This window comes from Ascaphus truei, chromosome 6 (assembly GCF_040206685.1).
Source record: "Ascaphus truei isolate aAscTru1 chromosome 6, aAscTru1.hap1, whole genome shotgun sequence".
In the NCBI taxonomy this organism is placed as follows: Eukaryota; Metazoa; Chordata; class Amphibia; order Anura; family Ascaphidae; genus Ascaphus; species Ascaphus truei.
Genome location: NC_134488.1, coordinates 3388806 through 3410084, shown reverse-complemented (window position 1 = coordinate 3410084; position 21279 = coordinate 3388806). Strand labels below are relative to the sequence as shown.

At 42.4% G+C, this 21279-nt stretch overlaps 1 protein-coding gene across 1 annotated transcript in view; it reads left to right on the top strand.

Moving 5' to 3' along the window:
• The first annotated feature begins 822 nt into the window (after window positions 1–822).
• ETS1 (ETS proto-oncogene 1, transcription factor) overlaps window positions 823–21279 on the top strand; it is a 65937-nt gene continuing 45480 nt past the window's right edge. The window contains exon 1 of the mRNA XM_075603309.1: window positions 823–1255. Within this exon, the coding sequence (XP_075459424.1) occupies window positions 1174–1255 (82 nt within the window). The 5' untranslated portion in view covers window positions 823–1173. The remainder of the gene's footprint in view (window positions 1256–21279) is intronic.

Here is a 21279-nt window from a genome sequence, read left to right as displayed (position 1 = left end):
TTTAATTGCGGCCAGCGTGAGCACGCCAGCCCGCTCAGTGCCACCCTGGACGAGGCCCCAGGAGGGCCAAAGGGAACCTGGCTACACTTACAATACATAGGGAAGCACCAATGTAACTGTACATAATTACCTTGCTAATTAATTCCTGTAACACTTTATTCAGAGTTCTGAGACTATACATAAGACACATGTATTGTTTTTATATATTAGATCAGATACAAAAGGCCAGTGCTCCAAAAAACTACATTACATAAAAGCACAATTCATGCTTGTGTTTGCATTAAAAAGATCCTGCTTCAGCTCTGTATGACAGAGAGCAAGTACATTTACTTTCCTGTGTCTAAGGTATTGGAGTACAGTGTAAATGTTTTATCTAATAAATCTTAGTAATATCCATATTAGTCATGTGTGTATCACAAGCGTTATACCATCTTTGATTCCCTTTCAAGGTCCCCAATAATACCTGTTTTTATGCACTATTTCATGGATATTATTCTGTACCTGTAAATATATCTTTGGACAACGGTTTTTTGGAGTAGCTGAAATGCTAGCAATTTCTTAGCTTTACTGTGCATAGATGCAGGAACACTTACAGTTGTTACATCTGAAGTATTTATCATATAGTGAAAAGATGGTGGAAAGCGGCAAATCTTTAAAAATCTAAGTAAAAAAATTAAAATAAAACCTAGTGGTAATGTATAAAGTTAAACATGCCCTGATGTGTGGTGAATGAGCAGAAATCAGCAGTCTTTGTGTGATGTGCTGATTGGCTCCCTTGTAACTCAGCCCCCTGACTGCTGTCACTGCCCTGGACCGTCCCTCTCCTATCCCAACTCCTCACTCAAAGGCAGGGACAGTGGCTCACATCAGTGGCAGGGACAGTGGCTCACAATAACAAAAGCCAGACAAGAAGGCAACTGAGGTCTTTGGTCAGAAGGCACAAGGGAAAGACGGAAAACTGAGAGGAGAAATAAAAGGAAACAAGGACAGAAGTGCAAGAAGAAAGAGAGAATTAAAGACAAGGGGCGGGGGGAATCACTATTGTTTGAAAGAAGATAAACTGGGGAAATTTGAAAGTTCCCCAGAGGAGCCGTCTATATATATACTGTACCAGATCCAGGGGAAGCTGGTTTCTTTTTCCAAGGACCTTCAACTAGACATTAGAGATCAACCATGAAAGCTGCAGTAGACATTAAACCGACTTTAACCATCATCAAAACGGAGAAAGCAGAGTATGAGTCCTATTCCTGCTCCGGTAAGTTGCCATAAGCACTGCTGCATTGTGTAACGGGAACAGTGTGAATTGATAGACAAGAGAAGAGGTTCTATGAGAGGGCGAGCAATACAATGAGAGGGCGAGCAATACAGTGAGAGGGCGAGCAATACAGTGAGAGGGCGAGCAATACAGTGAGAGGGCGAGCAATACAGTGAGAGGGGGAGCAATACAGTGAGAGGGCGAGCAATACAGTGAGAGGGCGAGCAATACAGTGAGAGGGGGAGCAATACAGTGAGAGGGCGAGTAATACAGTGAGAGGGCGAGTAATACAGTGAAGAGGGCAGATATACAAGCCAAAGAAACGGTGAGAAATACTACAGGAGATGGAGTATGGGGAGAGAAATGGAGAAAGACAGAAGGAGAATTTACAAAGAGTTGTTTTTGTGTGTGTGTGTGTGTGTGTGTGTGTGTGTGTGTGTGTGTGTGTGTGTGTGTGTGTGTGTGTGTGTGTGTGTGTGTGTGTATATATCGTGTGTATCTTTGTATATTATGTATCCGTGTGTATGTGTATATATATATAGTATATAGAGAGAACACACACACACACACACACACATATATAGATTTTCTTTTAAATGGACACAGACTGAAACAGATCGAAAGAGACACCGTTTTTGTGGTCTTTATATTAAAAGAAAATACGTTTTCTGTTTCTCTTTTTTTGTACCATACATATTTATGCAGCTGCAGTGTGAGCATCTGGGCTGCTGCTGCTGCTGCTGCTGCGGTTTGAGATGGGAAGGGTGTGAGTTAAAACTGAGAAAGAAGAAAAAAAGCATCAAACTCGTGACCTTCATCTCTCCGCCCTCCCCTCCTGTTCAACCACTCCAGCAAACATTGGGTTAAAGAAAGGAGATTTTAGGTCACCGTTTAAACCGTGACAGTATAATTCACTCAGTACAAATGAGCTTTTCATAACGGAGTTTCTTTTTTCCAAACTTCAGTCCCTTGACATTTTTAAACCAGCATGGCCAGGGTGAAAAATATTTTCACTAAGTTAAAGATAGGGAAAAAAGGCTTTTGTAATAATAATTTTAAAAAGAACAAAAGTAGATAGAAGTGATACTCTTAATGTCTGATCAAGGGGCCGGAGACTCATAACAGCATGCACTATTTTGAAACATTAGTTATAAAAAAGGCTTTTGTTCTTTTTTTCTCTTTTTTTATTTTATTACAAAAGCCTTTTTTTTGTCTACAAGCTAACGTGCTACCATTCTCTATTTATGTCACTAAGTTTAAATAATAATGCTGCATTGTACAAAAGTAAGGTAGACATAATACCTTTAATGGCTAACTAATAGTTATAGAGTGCCAACTTTCTGAACCATTTAGGTCTCCCTTGAAGAAGTGAACAAAGTGGTCCTGAAAGCTTGCCTTTGCATGGAGCTGATGCACACACAGCCTTACTGTACAGTACTTCACTGTAATAACAGTAGGAGAGTAATAGATTTCTCTGTACCACTCAAGGGGTTAACTATGTAATGAGACATACTTTGATGCACTAGATGAGACTATACCATGCTAAAAGCTCTAGCTTTCACTTCTTTACTGCTGACTTTTATAGCCTTGATGCTGTAGGATAGTTGGAAGCAGACAGACATAGCTGTCTGTTTTCAGGAGCATAATGGGACCACATCTGTAATTATAGACTTTGGCAGCTTGGCAATTTGTTACAGACACCTCTGATAGTAATAGGATTGACCCTTTCACTGCCAGATGCAGTTTAAGGCAGTTAAGGCATTGAGTCTTTTTTTGACATCTAGATTGTAAGCTCTTCAGAGCAGGGACTCCTCTTCCACAATGTTACTTTTATGTCTGATGCACTTATTCTCATGATCTGTTATTTGTATTATTTGTTATTTACAGTATCTGATTGTCAAGTGTATTACTACTATGAAGCGCTATGTACATTAATGGTGCTATATAAATAAAGACATACATACATACATACAGACATACATCTGTATCAGTGCATTAACCTCTCTGGACATCAGGCAGCATTATCCACTGTATGACAAGCTGAAGTTTTACACATTTCAAAACTGGATAGTGGGCAAATACATGTTGAAGCATTCTCGGCAACAAACTAAACCTTAATAAACGCAATATACATTGTAAATGATGTGGTATTTGTCATTGTGCTGTTTTGTAGTTATAATCAGCTTTAAATAAAAAAAACTTTTAAATATTAACAACTTTTACAACATCTAGAATTAAGAGACACAAAGTAAATTATGGTGAGTATCACAGGTTACAAAAATCCTCCACCGTACAGTGTCCAGCAAATAGAAATACTACTTAACATCACAGTAACATCAGACAGGTCCACAACCCTTCCTTTCCCTATTATCTTTTAGCATACTGTACAATGCTTCAACTGCAGTCAGGGACTCTGGACTCCTTAGGTTATGTACAGTAAACATACCCATAGACAGTTGTTGCAACCTTTAGGGTCTCATCAATGTGAGGTTGGTTTCTGGTTTTGCAATGTGAAGCAAGTAGTGGCTACAATCAGACACAAAGTAAGTTGTGGTGAGTACAAACTAGTGTTAAAATAATTAAGAGGTAAATGTCAAACATTATGGGGAAAGTGATATTATTACTACATGGCTAAGTGCATTGTACTTATTGATGGCTATAGAATAAATATGATGGCAAGTGTGGTGGATAAGTGGAGAAGACTCCCAGCAGAAAGGTGACCGAGACTAATTGGATTATTAAATTCAAAAGTGTATTGGGCAAACACAGGAGAACAACTGAAACAAGAAAAGAGAATTAAAAGACAAGGAGAGACAATCAAACCAGAGGTCACAAAGGATCTATGGTTTGATTGTATGTTTTAAAAGCAGTCACTATTATTTAAAGGTCCAGTGCCACTTATTAACCTATGTTGCAGTAAGGTTCAATCAATGTAACAAATTCTGTAACATTGTTATGGGAGACGTACAATATTTATTAGCTTTACATAATTAAGGCCTTTAAACCAACCCTTGAAAAGCTCAATTACACATATCATGCAATATTCAGTACGTACTACCCGAGGCAGAAGTAGGTTTTATTTGCGCCTGGTGCAGGTTCCACCAACTGCGCCCTCCCCCCAAACCCCCCAACCGATGGCTGAAATTCAAAGGGCATATTCTCAAAGCTCCGAGGTCACCGTTCCATGTCATCTGCCCTGGATGCCCTATTCAAGTGAATGGGGCTTCCAGGTCAGATTGCTGTTTCGTGCAATCTCGGAGACCCAAAAATTCTACAATAAATTGAATTCTGTGCTCCCTATCACGCTGCCCACTCACCCTGTCCTAGTTCCGTCTGATGATACTACTATAGTTAATGACTCATCTTGCAGGGAGCAACTAGGCAGTAACACAGCTCCTCCAGTAGCCTAGCTGGAAACATTGACTGCTAATATGTGATCAGAAAAGATTTAACAAAATTAAACAACTTATCTCTGAGAACAGTTTACGCAACTGTAACTGGCTACTTTATAAACATACCATTGTTCAGCTTTTCTGCTAGATCTGCCCCTTGTCATTCTCTTGGGTGTAAGAAATCTACCAAAAGGTGTTTTGAATTTAGATTTGTACAGGGTATGCTAATTACAGTTCTCATCCAAGGGACAGCTAGAAATATATATATATATATATATATATATATATATATATATATATATATATATATATATATATATGTAGCAGGGTATCTCCTGACTACTATTCTGCCCAATGGGCTTCCAGTAAACCCTGGTACTATCAGGTTGCCAGGAGTTGGTATTGGGGTTTCCCCCTCACCTTTAGTGCTGTACTTGAGTGACAGCAGTGGGGTGGTACATCCTGTTGTAGCTGGGACAACCGGTTGCTGTCTTCTGGCTGTACTTAAGGGCAGGGCCACCCAAAAGAGTTGTTCCTTCCCCTCTGAGGAAGGCAAGTCACACAACTGGGAGCCTGTGATTATGGTCTTCCCATGTGCTCTTCTCTCCGGGGGAGAGTGAGTGTGGACCATACCTCTGCCTCTGCTAGGGAGGTGGGGAAGAGCTGGGACGGCTGCGCGTGCCCTTGGCCTGTAGTGACGGTCCAGGGACCATCTTCAGTGATAGCTGACCTGACAGACCATCGGCGGATGATTCAGCCCTCCTGTTGCCAGCAGGTATATGCACCATACACCCTGTAATGGCCCCTATCTGTGATTGGGTGGGGGAAACACTGTTACATTTGGAGGCGCTGCAGAGATCTGTAACAGGACAGGCTTTTAGCTAAACATAGCTGGAAGTAACAAGGTACGGTTCCAGAAAAAGTACTAGTAAAGGAGGGAGGCTAGGTATAGTGTCCAGGGGACCCTGGCATACCATAATCAGGGACCAGATTTCCCCGCCAAGAAACTATGGCCTAGACTGTCCTATTGGGTGAATGGTCTGGAGACACAAGGCTATTGCTGTTATAAGTTGCCCTAAGGTTGATAGTCGAGACGCCTAGAAGGGGGTGTACCTGGGAGCCCCAGGAGCCAATGAAGGAAGGGTCTGCGATACTGGCAGCCAAGTGGGGCAGTGTAAGAGTACTGCACAGAGAAGAGCCCAGAGTACTACTAGCCAGTAGCCATACTATGGAACCAAAGAGTGCTTGTAATGGACTAAGATCATGTACAGCGTATTGAGATGGAGCTTTGCTAGCCTGGGGTACAACCTAATCTTGTTAGACTGCTAATCTATGTGCTCTGAGGAACCACAAGAACCGGATTCCTGTCAGAATCGCGGTCACTGTCTGGCCTGTGAAAAAAATGCGCTCAAAATGGAGGTTCCCCTGTCGGGAATGCACAACGTGAATCGCACAATCCAAAATGGCGGTTCCCGTCGAGAATGGAAATTGCGTGGGAGGTTTGCAAAAAATCTGAAAGCCTTGTTGCAAAGTTCTGCAAGGGTATGGCATGAAAGCCAGGACCCCACACAAGCGATGAGCCATGCCCAGTCCACGTCACCGAGTGCCCCTCCTCTAATCTCCACCAGATCGAGGGAACACATTGACAACCAATGCCCAAAGACTTTAGAGAATAAGGGAGGTACCGGATGCAGCAAACTGTACCCTCAGTTCCCTGGAGCTTGGCGGGCGAAAGGAGTAAATTACACTTTTCTTTTGTGCCCGTGTTTAGATAAAGTGAGGTCAGGCGATATGGACTTTGTCTACTATTCACTGCCAGAAGGTTTCCTGGATGTACCCACTGATGGGATCACTAGATTGATGTGCTTGGGCCCTGATTGTGCATTCCCAGAAGAAGACCTTGTTTGAGGTGCTATTTTCTTCGTGAGGGGAGCAAGCTATCTTGTGTTTACAATTGGTGAGTTCCAAGCCCTGACAACCGAGACAAGGCCTGAGACGGTTCCAGACCCGGTCCCCGCAAAGGAACAAGAGACAGTCAGTGAACCGAGACCAGCCACAAGATGCCAGGTAAGGTGACTGCCTGGGGTGATGATCCACCGATGTTCACAGAGGTGCAGGAGCCCGGAGAGGCCTTGCTTATTGCCCCTGATGACTCAGAAATGATCCAGTGCCTTTCCCCTGTAGATGTGTCCGTACTCTCTTCCTTTACCAGCAGCCGTAGATCTTCGGTGGTGTTTCGACCGCTGTCGATTATGCCGACCAATGCTGTGGAGGAACTGAACGGTCCTAATGGCTCAGAGAGACGGAGGAGCCCTGCAACAGTAACCGCGACCGTGAGACCTGAAAGGTGGATGAGCCTATATTCGGTGGAGGTATCCAGAGGCTTACAAAGCGATTCTCCGGTGATGATGGAGGTACCTTATGGTGCCGAGATCCAGGCGGATGATTGAGAAGCTACTTCCGGATGACTGCCGGATGCCGGCGCCCTTCCGGTGCGGGACCTGGAGTTGCACCAGGACCCCGCGAGACCTGCCAGAGATGATGTCGAAAGGACAGCGACCGCTGGGGCAGAGGAGAAGATTTCGATTCCTGCTCCGGTGAGTACTGCTATTACCCCAATAAAGAGACATGCCTTTATTCGGGCCATATACGAACGCATAGCCCGCCAGAAAGAGGCTGAGGATCTGGCTAAAAAGGAAGTTAGACCCCCGGTGTTCCCGGATGTAACAACACCTGCTTTCTTGGCTCAGTACCGAGACTATTTGCGAGGTCACAAACCTATGCCCCAACCAATCGCTGACCAGCCGATAGTTAGTATTACCCTAGTGTCTGGCCCCGGTAATGTAACCGTTTGGGACTCAGATACTTTCAAGGCTCCTTATCCTGCGACCCCTGTACCTGTTGGACTGGCCGAGGTTGGTGTTCCACCGGAAGAAGCGGAGGAGTAAAAGAGCTGCTAAGTCTCTCAAACCTTCCCAGGACTATCGGGATTGGGAGAATGATTTTGATAATGGGTCTGTGGGGGCGTCCAGTATTATTTCTGAAGGAAGTAAGTGGCAATGTCTGTTAGGGCTGATGTGTCAGGATGTTCCACATATACTACCACACATAAAGGGTCGTCGTCAGCGGCAATAGGCAGGTTCACTGCTAAGGGTGCCGCAGAGGTCATGAGACGCCGTGATCGAGAAATTTGTCTAGGCATAGTACAACCCACAGGAATGGCCCATCGGCCTATGCCCAAACCTCCCTGGGACAGTGAGATCATGGAGGAGTATCTGCCCTATGAGGGATTAGGGGGATCGTCTAGTCTGTTTAAATGGGAAAGAGAAGAGATGCTCACCATAGTCCTGGGCACAACACTGATAGTTGCAAGAAAAATTGGGGGTCTAATAGTTCTAGAGATAATTGGGATTCTGAGGAGTCAGATGAGAATTGGTATAATGCAGAAGAAGAGGGTGATAGTACAGGGAAATGTTTTAAGGAATCATCCCGGCCTGACACTGCAAGACCCATAGCCTCCATACCTAAACTATTGCCTGGTTGTGGTAGTATAGTATGTTACCAGGAATATCACTACACTCTCGCTTTAGATCCAGTGGATCATGCGGTGCGCAGACCGCCCTAATAGAGTAATTTCAGTGCTAGTGCCCATTAGTACGATGCATTAGTTAGTCACTAGAACCGATGAGACCACTATTATTGATAAGAAGGTTCTCCAGGTTGGAGGAACCTATGTTAATACTACAGCCATGTGCTGTTTTTCACAGAGAACTGTATATCATGCATATTAATGTGATGATCATGTGAATTGTTTTCTTGTTTTTGTTCAGGTCTCATTTGACAATGGTACCCGAAAATTTAGGACCAAAGCAGGGTCGTTGGGAATCCACCAGAGGGAGAATGTAGCAGGGTACCCCCTGACTACTATTCTGCCCAATGGGCTGGCAATAAACCCTGGTACTATCAGGTGCCAGGAGTTGGTATGGGGGTTTCCCCCCTCACCTTTGGTACTGCACTTGAGTGACAGCAGAAGGGTGGTACACCCTGTTGTAGCTGGGACAACGGGGTGCCTGCCTTCTGGCTGTACTTAAGGGAAAGACTGCCCAAAAGTTAGAGTTGTCCCTTCCCCTCTGAGGAAGGCAGGTCACACAACTGAGAGCCTGAGATTGGGGCCTTCCCATGTGCTCTTCCCTTCGGGGGAGAGTGAATGTGGGCCATACCTCTGTCTCTGCTAGGGAGGTGGGGAAGAGCCAGGACGGCTGCGGGTGCCCTTGGCCTGTAGTGACGGTCCAGGGACCATCTTCAGTGATAGCTGACCTGACGGACTGTATCCAGCATAAGACTGCTGTGTAACTGTTACTGCAGAGTGTAGTAATAAACCCGTTCCTGTTTTGCAATATACTTCCTGCCTGGTGCGTGACCTTACTGGGGGGAGAGGTAATACCTTCTACCATGGAAGATCACCTTCAGTTCCTGGAGTCCACGGCAGTTGGAGACGGTGCACTGCTAAGGAGATATGTGGGGTATGAACCCCAGAAGCATGTTCCTGTGTCCCCACTACCATCGGCGGACAACTCAGCCCTCAAGTTGCCAGCAGGTATATGCACCATACACCCTGTAATGGCCCCTATCTGCGATTGGGTGGGGGAACACTGTTACATATATATACACCGATATTTTACAGTGTTGCTTAGTTGCAAATCCCCTACACAAAAGAAGGGTTGCTTGACCACACTACCAAATGAAAGCCAAAAGTGCATTTGCTTTGAGTTTTTGCAAAGAATTACATAATTCAGGTTCTATTTATACAGTTCCTCCAATAATTTCAGACAAATCTGACAGTAGCTTAAAATCATCTTATTGTAATTTAATTAGAGTAAGATATTATGGACATGAATATATTCTACCATCTCTATCATGTCTAAAGTGCTTTGCATTCTGGAATCTCTAATGACTAAGAAAAAATACCTATTGCGTTAAAATCATGAAATAAAGTTATTCAAAGATCAGTCAAGGATTTTTAATTTTATTTGCATTTTTTAACATTTGCATTGACTTTTTATATTTTCATTGATACATGTAGCTTTAATGTTAGCTATGAGATTACTCAGGGTTACTATGAGATCAGTCTCATAAAAAAAAACCATTCCTCCGATTTGTTTATACAACCTGTTAATGGTTAATTAAATATTTTTTATTGACTTTTTCATTGTAACCGCATTATTCATTGGAAAATCATCCAGCAGTTAAGATTTAGAAAAAAATAGATTGATCAGAGAAGATTGATTTTCTGTGGTCTGCTGATTCGCTCAGTCCTAATCACTGCATATTTGGAATCACTGCAACTAAAACCCAAACCATTCCCTACTACAGCAAACTAGGGGTGTGGCCCCAGTGGGGGCGTGAGATTTTCTGGGGGGCGGGGCTTACAGAGGCCACGTGCTCTTCCCCAAAGCATTTACTTTAAATACCAGGGATTGCGCGCAAGGCCTCTGTAAATTCCCTTACCTTGTCTCCGTCGGCTTCTGGTAACACGTTGTCATGGCAACGTGGCGTCAAATGCCGCCGTGGGGTCACATGATGTCACGTTGCCATGAAAGCCGGAGACAACATAAGGAGTGGGGGGGGGGGGGTGGGGACACGTGCAGGGGGGTTGCAGAGGTAAACATTTGTGCACCCCTGACCTACAACATGCAAGATATAATAGTACAGTTAGGGGTCATGTCAATTGGACCTGAAATTGAAAATCTTTCTAAACTTAAATCTTAGGCTTGGGTCCCGCTGCATCCGGCAGCGCGAGCGACCACGTTCACTCTACTCACCAGCTCCTTACTTCCTCCCTAGTCGGCCCCAGTCCCTCCTCGCTGCCAGGCTCACTTCGCACTGTGACGCATCAGCCAGCAGGGGCTACAACAGGACGGTGATCCCGAGCGGCGACGCGCCACGTGGTGTGGCAGAGATCCAATGAGGAGGGGAGATCGCCGGCAGGGGGGTGGATCCTTCCTCAATGCTGGACACACACAGACACGGACACACACACACAGAGACATGGACACACAAACACACACACACACACAGACAGAACAGGAAATGGAGGGCGGTGCACAGCCGAAGAAAACTCCCTCAGGCAAGGTAAGTGCAATAAAAACTTCTATTTATTGGCACATAAGGGTTAAAAAACACTCACACACACAGACACATGGATCAGAAAATGTACATCATGGCCGCGCCCCCGTCATGGCTCCGCCCCCGTCATGGCCCCACCCACCCGACCCATTTTGGCCACGCCCCTCATGCCTAAAAACGACTCCATAAAGACTGCAGATCCCGGTGAAGTGCCGTTCGCAAGGTGGGCGCGCTAGCGCGTGCAGCGGGGCCTTAGCCTAAGGTAGGATAGACCTCTCTAACAGATATGAAAAAGTAGGAAAAGTAACAATATATTTTCTATAGGTCACAGTCTTTATTATCTCTCTGTCTGAGAACATTCTTCTTGTGAACAGGTGGAAGATTTGTCATGCAAATTGTAAGGTTGTTTTCAGTCTCTCCATGAAAGAAAACTCGATCCGAACATCTAATCCAAACTAAGGAAAAAGATGTAGACTGTTTACTGGCGTCGTGAGGAAAGGGCATGAAACATTACACAATAATGATGAAAGCAATGATCCTGCTATCATGTCAACAAACAAGGATCAAAGATAACAAAGTAATGATAAGGTTGTTTTAGTTTTATTCTACTATTTCACTGTTTGATTTTAGAAGAAAGCTAATTGTTTAGATGCATTCAAAGTAAACAGATACAGCGCAACCCCCTTATAACTCTGTGCGTGGGGTCCAAAGAATTACATTGCGTTATAAGTGCATCGCGTTAGAAATAATGTACAATTGTATGCATTGTACAATAAAGTATTTAAGATACCAATAATCGCGTTGTAACGTATTCATAAATACGGAAATTGGGAGCCACGCGTGCATCGCGTTATAAGCGGATTTGCGTTGTAACGGATCGTGTTATAATGCGGTATCTGAAAATAAGGGTAATAAGCACTCCCTGCTTTGCTGTATGGAGGTTCAACTTCTGTAAAGTAGTGGTGCTTCTGTCTCCTGGGTCAGCCTGCTGCCCAAAATATAGATCAAATACATACATAAGGAGGAGTGAGCACTGCGGATATTTCACTTAACCTGATTATTTAGGCCATAGAATTCAGCGTTTCAACTGCATGTGCAGCATTTCTCAATTACCTTGATAATTCATATTGAGAATTGGCCTCTTTTGTGCATATTCATAATGTAGTCATGATTATTGCCACTTTCAAATTGCTGACCTGTAACAAATATTGTATATTGATACTGTTGCTGTAATGTTTAGTATCTTGACTTTAATGTGGCTTATCATTTCAACTGTTTTCAAAACTTCTATTTCTACTGCCCATTTTTCGCCATGTGAGTTGTGTTCCTCTGAACAATAGCTAGCTGAAACTCAGGACTTTATTCCACATACGACGAAACTGACATTTTATTTTTTTGGGGGGGAGAAGAATGCTCATTGAAGACCAATAGGGTTTTCGTCCAAAAAAGTCACGAATGGACGCCTAGGCATATATATAATGTACCCCCTGAGAGGCTTTTGTTTCGTGGGTTTCCAACCATGAATCAGGAAATTTGGGTTCAGTTCTCGCTGACTGACCTCAGCCAACTTTTCTGATCTCTCTGAGACCAAGTTAGATTGGGCTGATTTGATACAACTGTTTATGCAGCATCAAAAAGAAATTAAATTAAAAAGATAAAATATTTACATTACCTCTCAAAATAGATTAAAAGATCACCCTTTCCTAGCTAGGTACATTATGGATGTTCCGGAAGAGTGACGATTACCACGAATCAATGTGATTTCACATGACCTACAAGAGATATATTCGAAAACAAGGTGTATGTTCTGAAAAGTCTATATGGAACACAAACGGGGAGTTTATCTACATACAGTAGGACCATATGAGAACTCACTGAAGTTTTATAGGAGCCTAATGAAAAGTTTATTGGTCTCGTAGTAGTATCATAGAAATGATGTATATTTAATGTCTTGTGGCACAGCTGAAGAGTGACTGGTCTCATTGAGGTCATATGGGGTAAATGTGGCACAGAGGAGAGGGGTATTTTGGGGGTGAGTGAACAGAGAGCAAGGTTATACAAGAGTTTGTTGACATGGAGATAGTTGGAATATAACAGATGGGATGACCTCATACATGGCATCCTTGTGGCTCACAAAGGAAAGGTATACCAGGCCTTATGACACAGAGAGGAAGAGAATATGAAGTGGAATATACCTGCATTCACTAGTCACCTGTTTACATGCACCAATGGTGGCTGCACTTATGATGGGGGAGCAGCCTGCGACATTTTAATGGTGCGTTATTCCCAGAAGGTTCTTTTCTGGGCTGCTGGTCTCTGATGTAATAGAGGTTAACATGTTGTTCTTAAACAGTAAATATTTAGCATAGTCACAAGTGACTCCTTAATATTTCCCAGGTGCTTTTAGATTATATTTTTCTTTTATTTTCACGATTTGTGTAAGTTTCTACGGTAATGCTCGATTAACTGTTTCTAAGTCAGATATAGCTGCCGAATATCCATTAACCCCTTTGCTGTCAAGGAATCCTGCAGAGGCTGCTTCATCATCACATTGCAAGCTAGGGACCTGCAGAGTGCAGAGTATTTCTCCATATTTTTCTGTGCTATAAATGATCAGAGCATTGCCCCATCAACAATTGCCCCTCTATGCACATATATATATATATATATACATGTAGAGGTATCAGTACCGTGTTAGCCGAGCTTCAATAATCAAAAAATAAATAGATGATACCGTTCTGTGGCTAACAAAATGCTTTTATTTGTGCGAGCTTTCGAGATACAGTGATCTCTTCTTCCGGCGATGTTACAATGAATGAAGCAAGGATTACTTAAAAACAGTATATAAATATATAATATATATATATTTGTTTATTTATATATCCCTAAAGGATTCCCTGCAATATTCAGATAATTTGAAAATTACATTGCACCAAACACCGCTGTCTGCGAGTTGGTGTATGTAATTTTTAACCCAGGCTGTGCTGAATAGCTGTGTAATATGCCAGTCATAAGCCTATAGGGGTCCATGCTAAAACGGGTAAGAAGTAAAGCGTAACACTCTATGCTCATTTGCATGTCATTACCCAGAACCCTGCCTGCAGTGGAAGCATTGTTTGCTAAGCGATAATGAGGAAAGACAGGGTTGCAGACCTGTCTGAGACATGCAAATGTAGCCACAAGTGCTATTTTTATTTACTTTACACCAAATACAGGAGAATTTACCATGCGTCTGATCTCAGACACATTATTAGAGAGAGCTACAAAAACAAAGAAAAAGGGCAAAACTCCCGTATCGCTATTAGAGAGGGTTGGAGTTCTGCAGAATTTTGCAATATAATCATAGGGTTCCTTAACCAAAAATAGATTTGAAACCATTGCTTTATATGATAAGAAAAGTAACACAGTTTATGTTGCATCAACTTCTATTCACCTGAATGGAAGGAAGTTAATGAATTGCTAACTATATGCTTCTCACCATATTGAAAAGGAGCGTGCAGAGAATTGCTCCATTGTCATCATCATTACATGAGCCACATCTGTCATAAGCTTCTGCGGTCATTTCTTTATCAGGAGCAGGGGAGTGAAAACTTTTTTCCCTGCGCCCCCCTGCTGGCATTTCCCCTCTCTCCGCACCCCCCCCCCCCCCCTTCTTACCTTGGCTCCGGCGTCATGATGTCACCTTGCCATAGCGACGCGTCTAAGATGCCGCCGGAGCCAAGGTAAGTACAGTTTACAGAGGCCTTCGCCGCTTCCCCAGTTTAATTTAAGTGCCTTCGGGAAGCGCACGGGGCCTCTGTAAACCCAGCGCCCCACACAGACAGTCTCGTGCCCCCCAGTTTGCGCATCGCTGATCAGGAGCACTACTTCATTATTCTCTACTAAACCCATTCACAACAAAGTATGCTCTATTAAACAATTGAGATTTCTGAAAAATACTACCATTGCTTCATTAATCCCCTCTATTTCAGGCTGAGTTTCAGCGCATCACTTAATTTACTCTTGTTCACATAAATGTAAGTTTGTACATTCATGCATTAAACATTAGAATGGCAAAAACTATTTTTTTTATGCCCATGTCTAATTGAGGTTAGTGACCTGAGACATGGACAAATTCATAGCAGGCAACACCAGTCTTCGCTGACATGCATGCTCTGCACACTGTGGTCACACTCAGTGAACATTTCTCTGAGCAGCAGCAAGGAGCCAATTTCAGTAACGGTTTTCACACCTCTGGCCATCTCTGGCTGCAGCTGTGTGTCTGTCTCTGTGTAGGGTGTTGTGAAACCCGAGCTCATTACAGTATGCCCTTTGATGATTGAGAGGCCTGAGATGCATTGCAGAGCTATTACGATCTGTGCACAGCATTACACTCCAGCATTTACAATCCTTTTTCAAATCCTAAATAATATTCCTTATTAACAGCTAATATGATATGGGGTTAAAACAGGTGCACAGTGGTTTTCCTTTCATTTAATTTACAAATTACCTTAACTTTGTTATCATAATGCAGTAATCGCTGTGAAATTTTAGACGTCTGGAGAGCTATTGATGCCTCTCTGTGCCAAGGGTACTGCACCCTACGCTTGGTGGGCGGCTTTCTCGTGTGCAGCTCCAGAGGTCTGGAACTCGCTACCGCCAAAGCTCAGGTGTATATCGACTTTACCACTGTTTCGGGCATGGTATAAGAACTAGTAAATTGTTACAATGTAGCGGGCGCTCTCGTGAAATCTAAAAAATAAAGAATGAAAAAAACGGGTACCCAGAAAGTGAAAAAATATAAAAGACATTATTTTAACATAATGGGATGGTTCTTAACAAGGAAACAAGTCCTCCCACGCATTTCAGTATAGGAGGTAAGCAGGCTGTTGATATCTCCATTACTCCTACCCACTCCCCCGATGGAGCTAACAACAATACACCCGTGGGACTCTGTTTATGTCTTCAATTGGAGGACGGTCGCAGTACCAGCAACTCCAGGACTACAACTACCCGAGCCGGACGTTCCCTTATACCTCCCCCGGTCCAGTTTCTCTGCTTCACTGGAATTGGCGCACCCTGAAGCGCAAGATCACTGGTCCCTCTAGTGCTGGAACTAGGCTTCACAACACACATATATATATACAACCATAATACAGATGTATTATTGACAGGTCGGGGCAATGGCGGGCTTAACCTTTATTAAAATCAGTCACATCTACCCCTACCATCAAAATGATGATCTATTCAGTCACAATGCTGTTTGACATATCACTCCGCCCTCTCCAGTCACACTCTTAAACTTGTAACTTCTTACTCCGTAACACTGCGAAAAATGGCCTATACTCTGTCACTCTACTGCTAAAACTATAATGCATTACCTTTTCTTTTCCGTCTTGACTATTGGAACCTGCTACTAGAACAAGGGCGCCCAACTCCAGTTCTCAAGGGTCACCAACAAGTCAGGTTTTAAGAATATCCCTACTTCAGCACAGGTGGCTCAATCAGTGGCTCAGTCATTGACCCTTGAGGACTAGCGTTGGCCACTTTTGTACTGGAAGGTCTCCCTGCTTTACAACTTTCTCCTTTCCAATATGTCCATAATATTGCAGCTACAATCATTTCACTTTCTCCTAGAATGGAGTCTGCTCTTTTCCTTTTCAAAGGTGCATTCTCTGACCAAAAAGCACGTTTTGGAAATCTTCCTTAAACAAATGTAACAAGGCTTAAAGCAGAATGTGCTGCTTTTTTTTGCTTTATTTGGAAAATTAGGCATGGCTTATTTTTCTTTAGGGCCTCATTTCTTCACCCTTTTTCCATCTTGTTCTTATTAGTCTGTAAAGATTAGAGAAAAGTCATAAAGTGACCACCCCGCCCCCAATTCAGAGGCCCTGAAGAAAAACAAGTCATGCTTAATTTCCAAATAAGCAAAAGCAGGCAATTCTGCCTGTGTAAACTCTTGATGAACACAAAGTGACATCGGACAAAACAGCCAGAGTCTCATCTTACTATGTTTCCAAATATAAAATTGTGTCAGATTTTAATAGTGTCGATCACCAAGATTTAATCTCACTGCCATGAGTACACTTTGTCCCTTTGTCCCTAAGACTCTCTCCTGACTTTCCTACAATTTATTAATACCTGACTAAGTTCTCCTCACTTTCAAGGCTCCACATGCCACATGCTAAATTTCAGCACTGATGTCTCTCTATACCACTGCTCATCTCATGTACTTGGCTCACAACTGTCTCCATTGCCATAACCCGCTGGTTAGAAAGCGCTTCGCACAGCAGATGCTAATAACAATTATAGACTATGGGGACACAGCACGCCAAACTTACTTTAGCAAACTATACACCCTCTACAAATCAATATGCCACTTTGTCCTACAATGTAACTACAACACACATCACTGCAAAATGCTCAAAGACTAGATTGGCCATCACTTGAGTCTAGATGCAAAATTCATCTTTCCTGTTTTTACTTCAAATACTTCTTGGGCAAGCTGCTCACTCCTACCACCCGTGCACTTATCAGCTGAAATCTGACTACTAGGGACTTTTCATGGTCTCAAGGTTCAAAAAAGTATCCGGCCGCTCCTTCTCTTACCGTGCACCTCACAGCTGGAACAATCTACCCAAGACTCTCAAAGCCATTACCAGTTTAAGTTCTTTCAAAACTAAAGATGACTCACATTTTAATGTGGTCTGTAACTGTTTTTTTTAATAACTTATTTTATCTTTAATAACTGTTCATGCAATGTCTTCATATATAATGTATAACCCTGTTCACCGAATGTAATGCAATGTCTTTATATATAATGTGTAACCCTGTTCAACAAATGTAACCATGTATTTGTAACCATGTTACTGTCATCATAACTCTATGCCCAGGACATTCCTGAAAACGAGAGGTAACTCTCAATGTATTACTTCCTGGTAAAACATTTTTATAACTAAATAAAATAAATTGCACCCCTTCTACTTATACTGCTCTTTTGCTTAAATCTTTTTCCATGAAGTAGCAACTCCCTCACAGTTCATATACGCCAAGCACCTTCTCTTGCCACCTTTAAAGCAAATCTAAAAGACAAACTCTGAATGAAGTAGTTCAAAAGCCTGCCCTGGTGGCCCCTTCTCACCACACACAGTCATATACCAACCTGCCATCCATTACACGCCTACCCAGAATTCTGTCCCCCAACATACAACTTAGATTGTAAGCACTCCAGGGCAGGGATTCCTTTTTCTATTCTTTTTGTTGCTCTTATTGTAATATAATTCCATCTATTATATTGTTTATTTTGTAAGGCACTATGTACATTGTCTGCACCATATAAATTAAAATATACATACAGTACATACATCAATGCAACAGATAATATACACAAGTAGCATTAATCATCATATTTATCACGATAGGCTTTTCAATTAAATATCGTGCTATGGACCGATTTATAAATAAGTAAATCTATTAAGATTTCTTAAAACAGGAAAAAAAACTGTAAAGTTGTTAAAGTAACTGCTACATTGCTAAGTGCTTTCTAACAAAGATGTGAATGGGTTAAAGTAGGTGGGGGGTTATTTATCAAAGTCTGCCAGGTGCAAAACTGCTGCAAAACTACAGCAGATTATACAAGGAAAAACGTTCACATGGAAACCAATGGGATTTGCTGCTTTGATAAATCTAGTGCAGTGTTTTTGCATCACTTGTGCTGATGGGGGACTTTGATACATTTACCATTATGATATATTATGAGTAATTTCATCCATCCCTGCATGGTTACTGAAACTACTGGGGGCTTACTGTAGGACTGGGTGATCCACTAGCTGTTCTGGCAAGATGTGTGCTTACCACCAGAAGGGTTTATTTAACCCTTTTCAACACACTGATTAAGATAGAGAATTCAATTCATCTACATTCTTGTCTGTGGGTTTAGTCATACGGGGTGTTCAGTAATGATGAGGCAACATGTCTTTGCTCTTTGCAGATAGATGCCAGGCTATCTGTTCATCAAATATTTCTAGCCATCAACCCAATCAGAGATAGATATCTCTTTTGCTACCATGTCACTCACTATTGTCTTATTTTGAGAGACAACTGTAGCCAGCCACACATCTCATGATGAGAAAAGAGCAGATGGAGAACTATCTCATAGTTAAAAAAAACTAGCAATATGCATGATTGCTGTGTGCTTTGAGAACAGAAATTGTCATCCTACTGTATAAGATAAACTGATATCGCTTACTCTGGGCCATATTTACCAACTGGTGCCTAATGAATAGGCCTTCTAGTTAAGCACCGCATAGCAAATATGTGTCTCTGCTAGATCCTCATTAGGGTATGATGCTTTTAAGTGAGAATATCTTATGATGCAATAGGGGACAGCCACGGATACCTGTGCATTAACTCTTACTGCTAGAAGGTAGAGGAATTTGTGTGAAGTACAGTCTAGTGAGAATGTATACATATTAAAATAGTAAAGCAATTAATCGATTTTTCACCAGCTAGAGTTACAGATGCAGCGGCCATTATTTTAACAAATCCCGCGGTATATACCTCGGAATACCCATGTCATGGCGCGGGATTTCTTCCAAACTTCCCGCCTTAAGACGCGAGTGCAGAAAATGGCATTTTAGTGTTCTGGCTTTTAAACACCTGAAATTGACACAGTAGTACAGTACTGTTCAAAATTTATTCATTTCATTGCATTTAATTGCACACAATCCATGAAATTCAAACAAAGCAACCGCGATAAACACGTGTGCTTGGGGCGGTTTGCCGCATTCATACCACGTGGAGTACAGCAGCGCACACAAACACGGCGCCGTGATTTGTTAAAATGATGGCTTCTGCAGCTGTATGATTGCAATGCTGTGCTATTTCCGCACCAGTTTTGTCTCCATTTGGCAGCTTGGGGACACTGAAATATAATCCCTTCTTTTTACAGCCGGGAGACGCAGCAAAATACTTCCCTTGGTCAATTATCTGATAGCCAACCTAGGATGCAGAATGATAATATATGGACATTAGATTACCTCTTTCACCAGTGCTTGACACGGCTGAATGTAACATTTTAATTAAGGGCTATGCCACTCTTGGCTTTCTACACACACGACTCAGTCAGTCTTAGTTCCTTATCAATGGAGTGTCAGCTTTATTAAACCTATTGCATCTGCAAGTTTACTCTTTTTGTGGTTTGTGACGGCTTTTATTAATGTTAGAACAAAGCAGAAAATATTTGTGGATGATATTTTGGGACCATGTATAGCATAGGAATTGATCCCTAACACTTTGAGTCTTTTATATACTATGGCAGAATACATTTGTGGTTGTAATGTAACTCTGTGTCTTCTTGCCATTGCAGTAATTTGGGCAACTGCTTTTCGGGTTCTTTTGGCAGGGCCGGTAATATTAATGTATTGGATGGATAAATAGATTGGAGCCTATCGCACATGAGAATTGCCGTAGACTATTGGTACTGTTTATGGTTACAAAGAGACATAATCTATATGATACTTTCTTCCCACATTATCCCACTGAACCTTGATATTATAGACGTATTATTAATTTCTAGAACAACACAGGTCTCCATATCTGAAGTGTTGTTTAAATAGTTTCACAGAAGGGGCATATTATGGCTCTCCAGCGTGTGTTGGAATTTTCCCCACATGCATGGCACATGTTGAACATTTTCTCATGATCAGCTGTTGGGTGTTCATGACAAAAAACCCATACCATAAAAGAAGCATGTTGCGGTGGCGTGAAGATTAATCTTATAAGGGGGTCGTTCCTATGACAGAAATTCCTCCCATATGAAGCAGTTACAATGGGTCTTGTGAGAAGATGTTCTTATAACAGGAATGATTCCCTTAGGGAGCTGCATGCTAGGGCTGTGAGAAAAAATTCTTATAAGGGGAATGCACTTATAACTCAAATGGCTTCCATATGAAAGGGGGCACCACCAGGGGTGTGAGAAATGTGTCCTTGTAAGTTGAATTCTGGTTTGCGTAAAGAGTCTGTTCACAAGCCCTACAGTTTGTAATAACCTCTAACCCCTTTTCAGCTGCGGGGGGCTACAACGCAATACATAGCAATGCATTATACATAGCAATGCACTATAGACCTGTGAAGGGGTTAAATGCTGTTTTCCACATAATGAATGTGTGTGTGCGTGTGTAAATAGCATGTGCATGCATGTAGGAAAAGGAAGGAAATTTGTGCGTGAGGACTGAAGGTTGGGAGGAGGTTAATCAGGCAGTGTGGGAATATTTAGAAATTGCAGTCAATTTGGCTGTGGAAGCAGTGATTTAGCTCCCATACACACAGTGAGGACTTGCTCAAAACTCATCCCCTCTGGTGGTCTCGCATTACACTTGGATGACTCAGTCATAGAGGGCGGAGGAAGAATGGCCATTAACCCTGACCAATCTGGTGTGCACTGTGTGTAAGAGTGTAAATATAGCTTTATTGGCTATTTGATGTTTGCAACCAAAAAAGTAAGATACTGTAGATCCTTTTTTCATC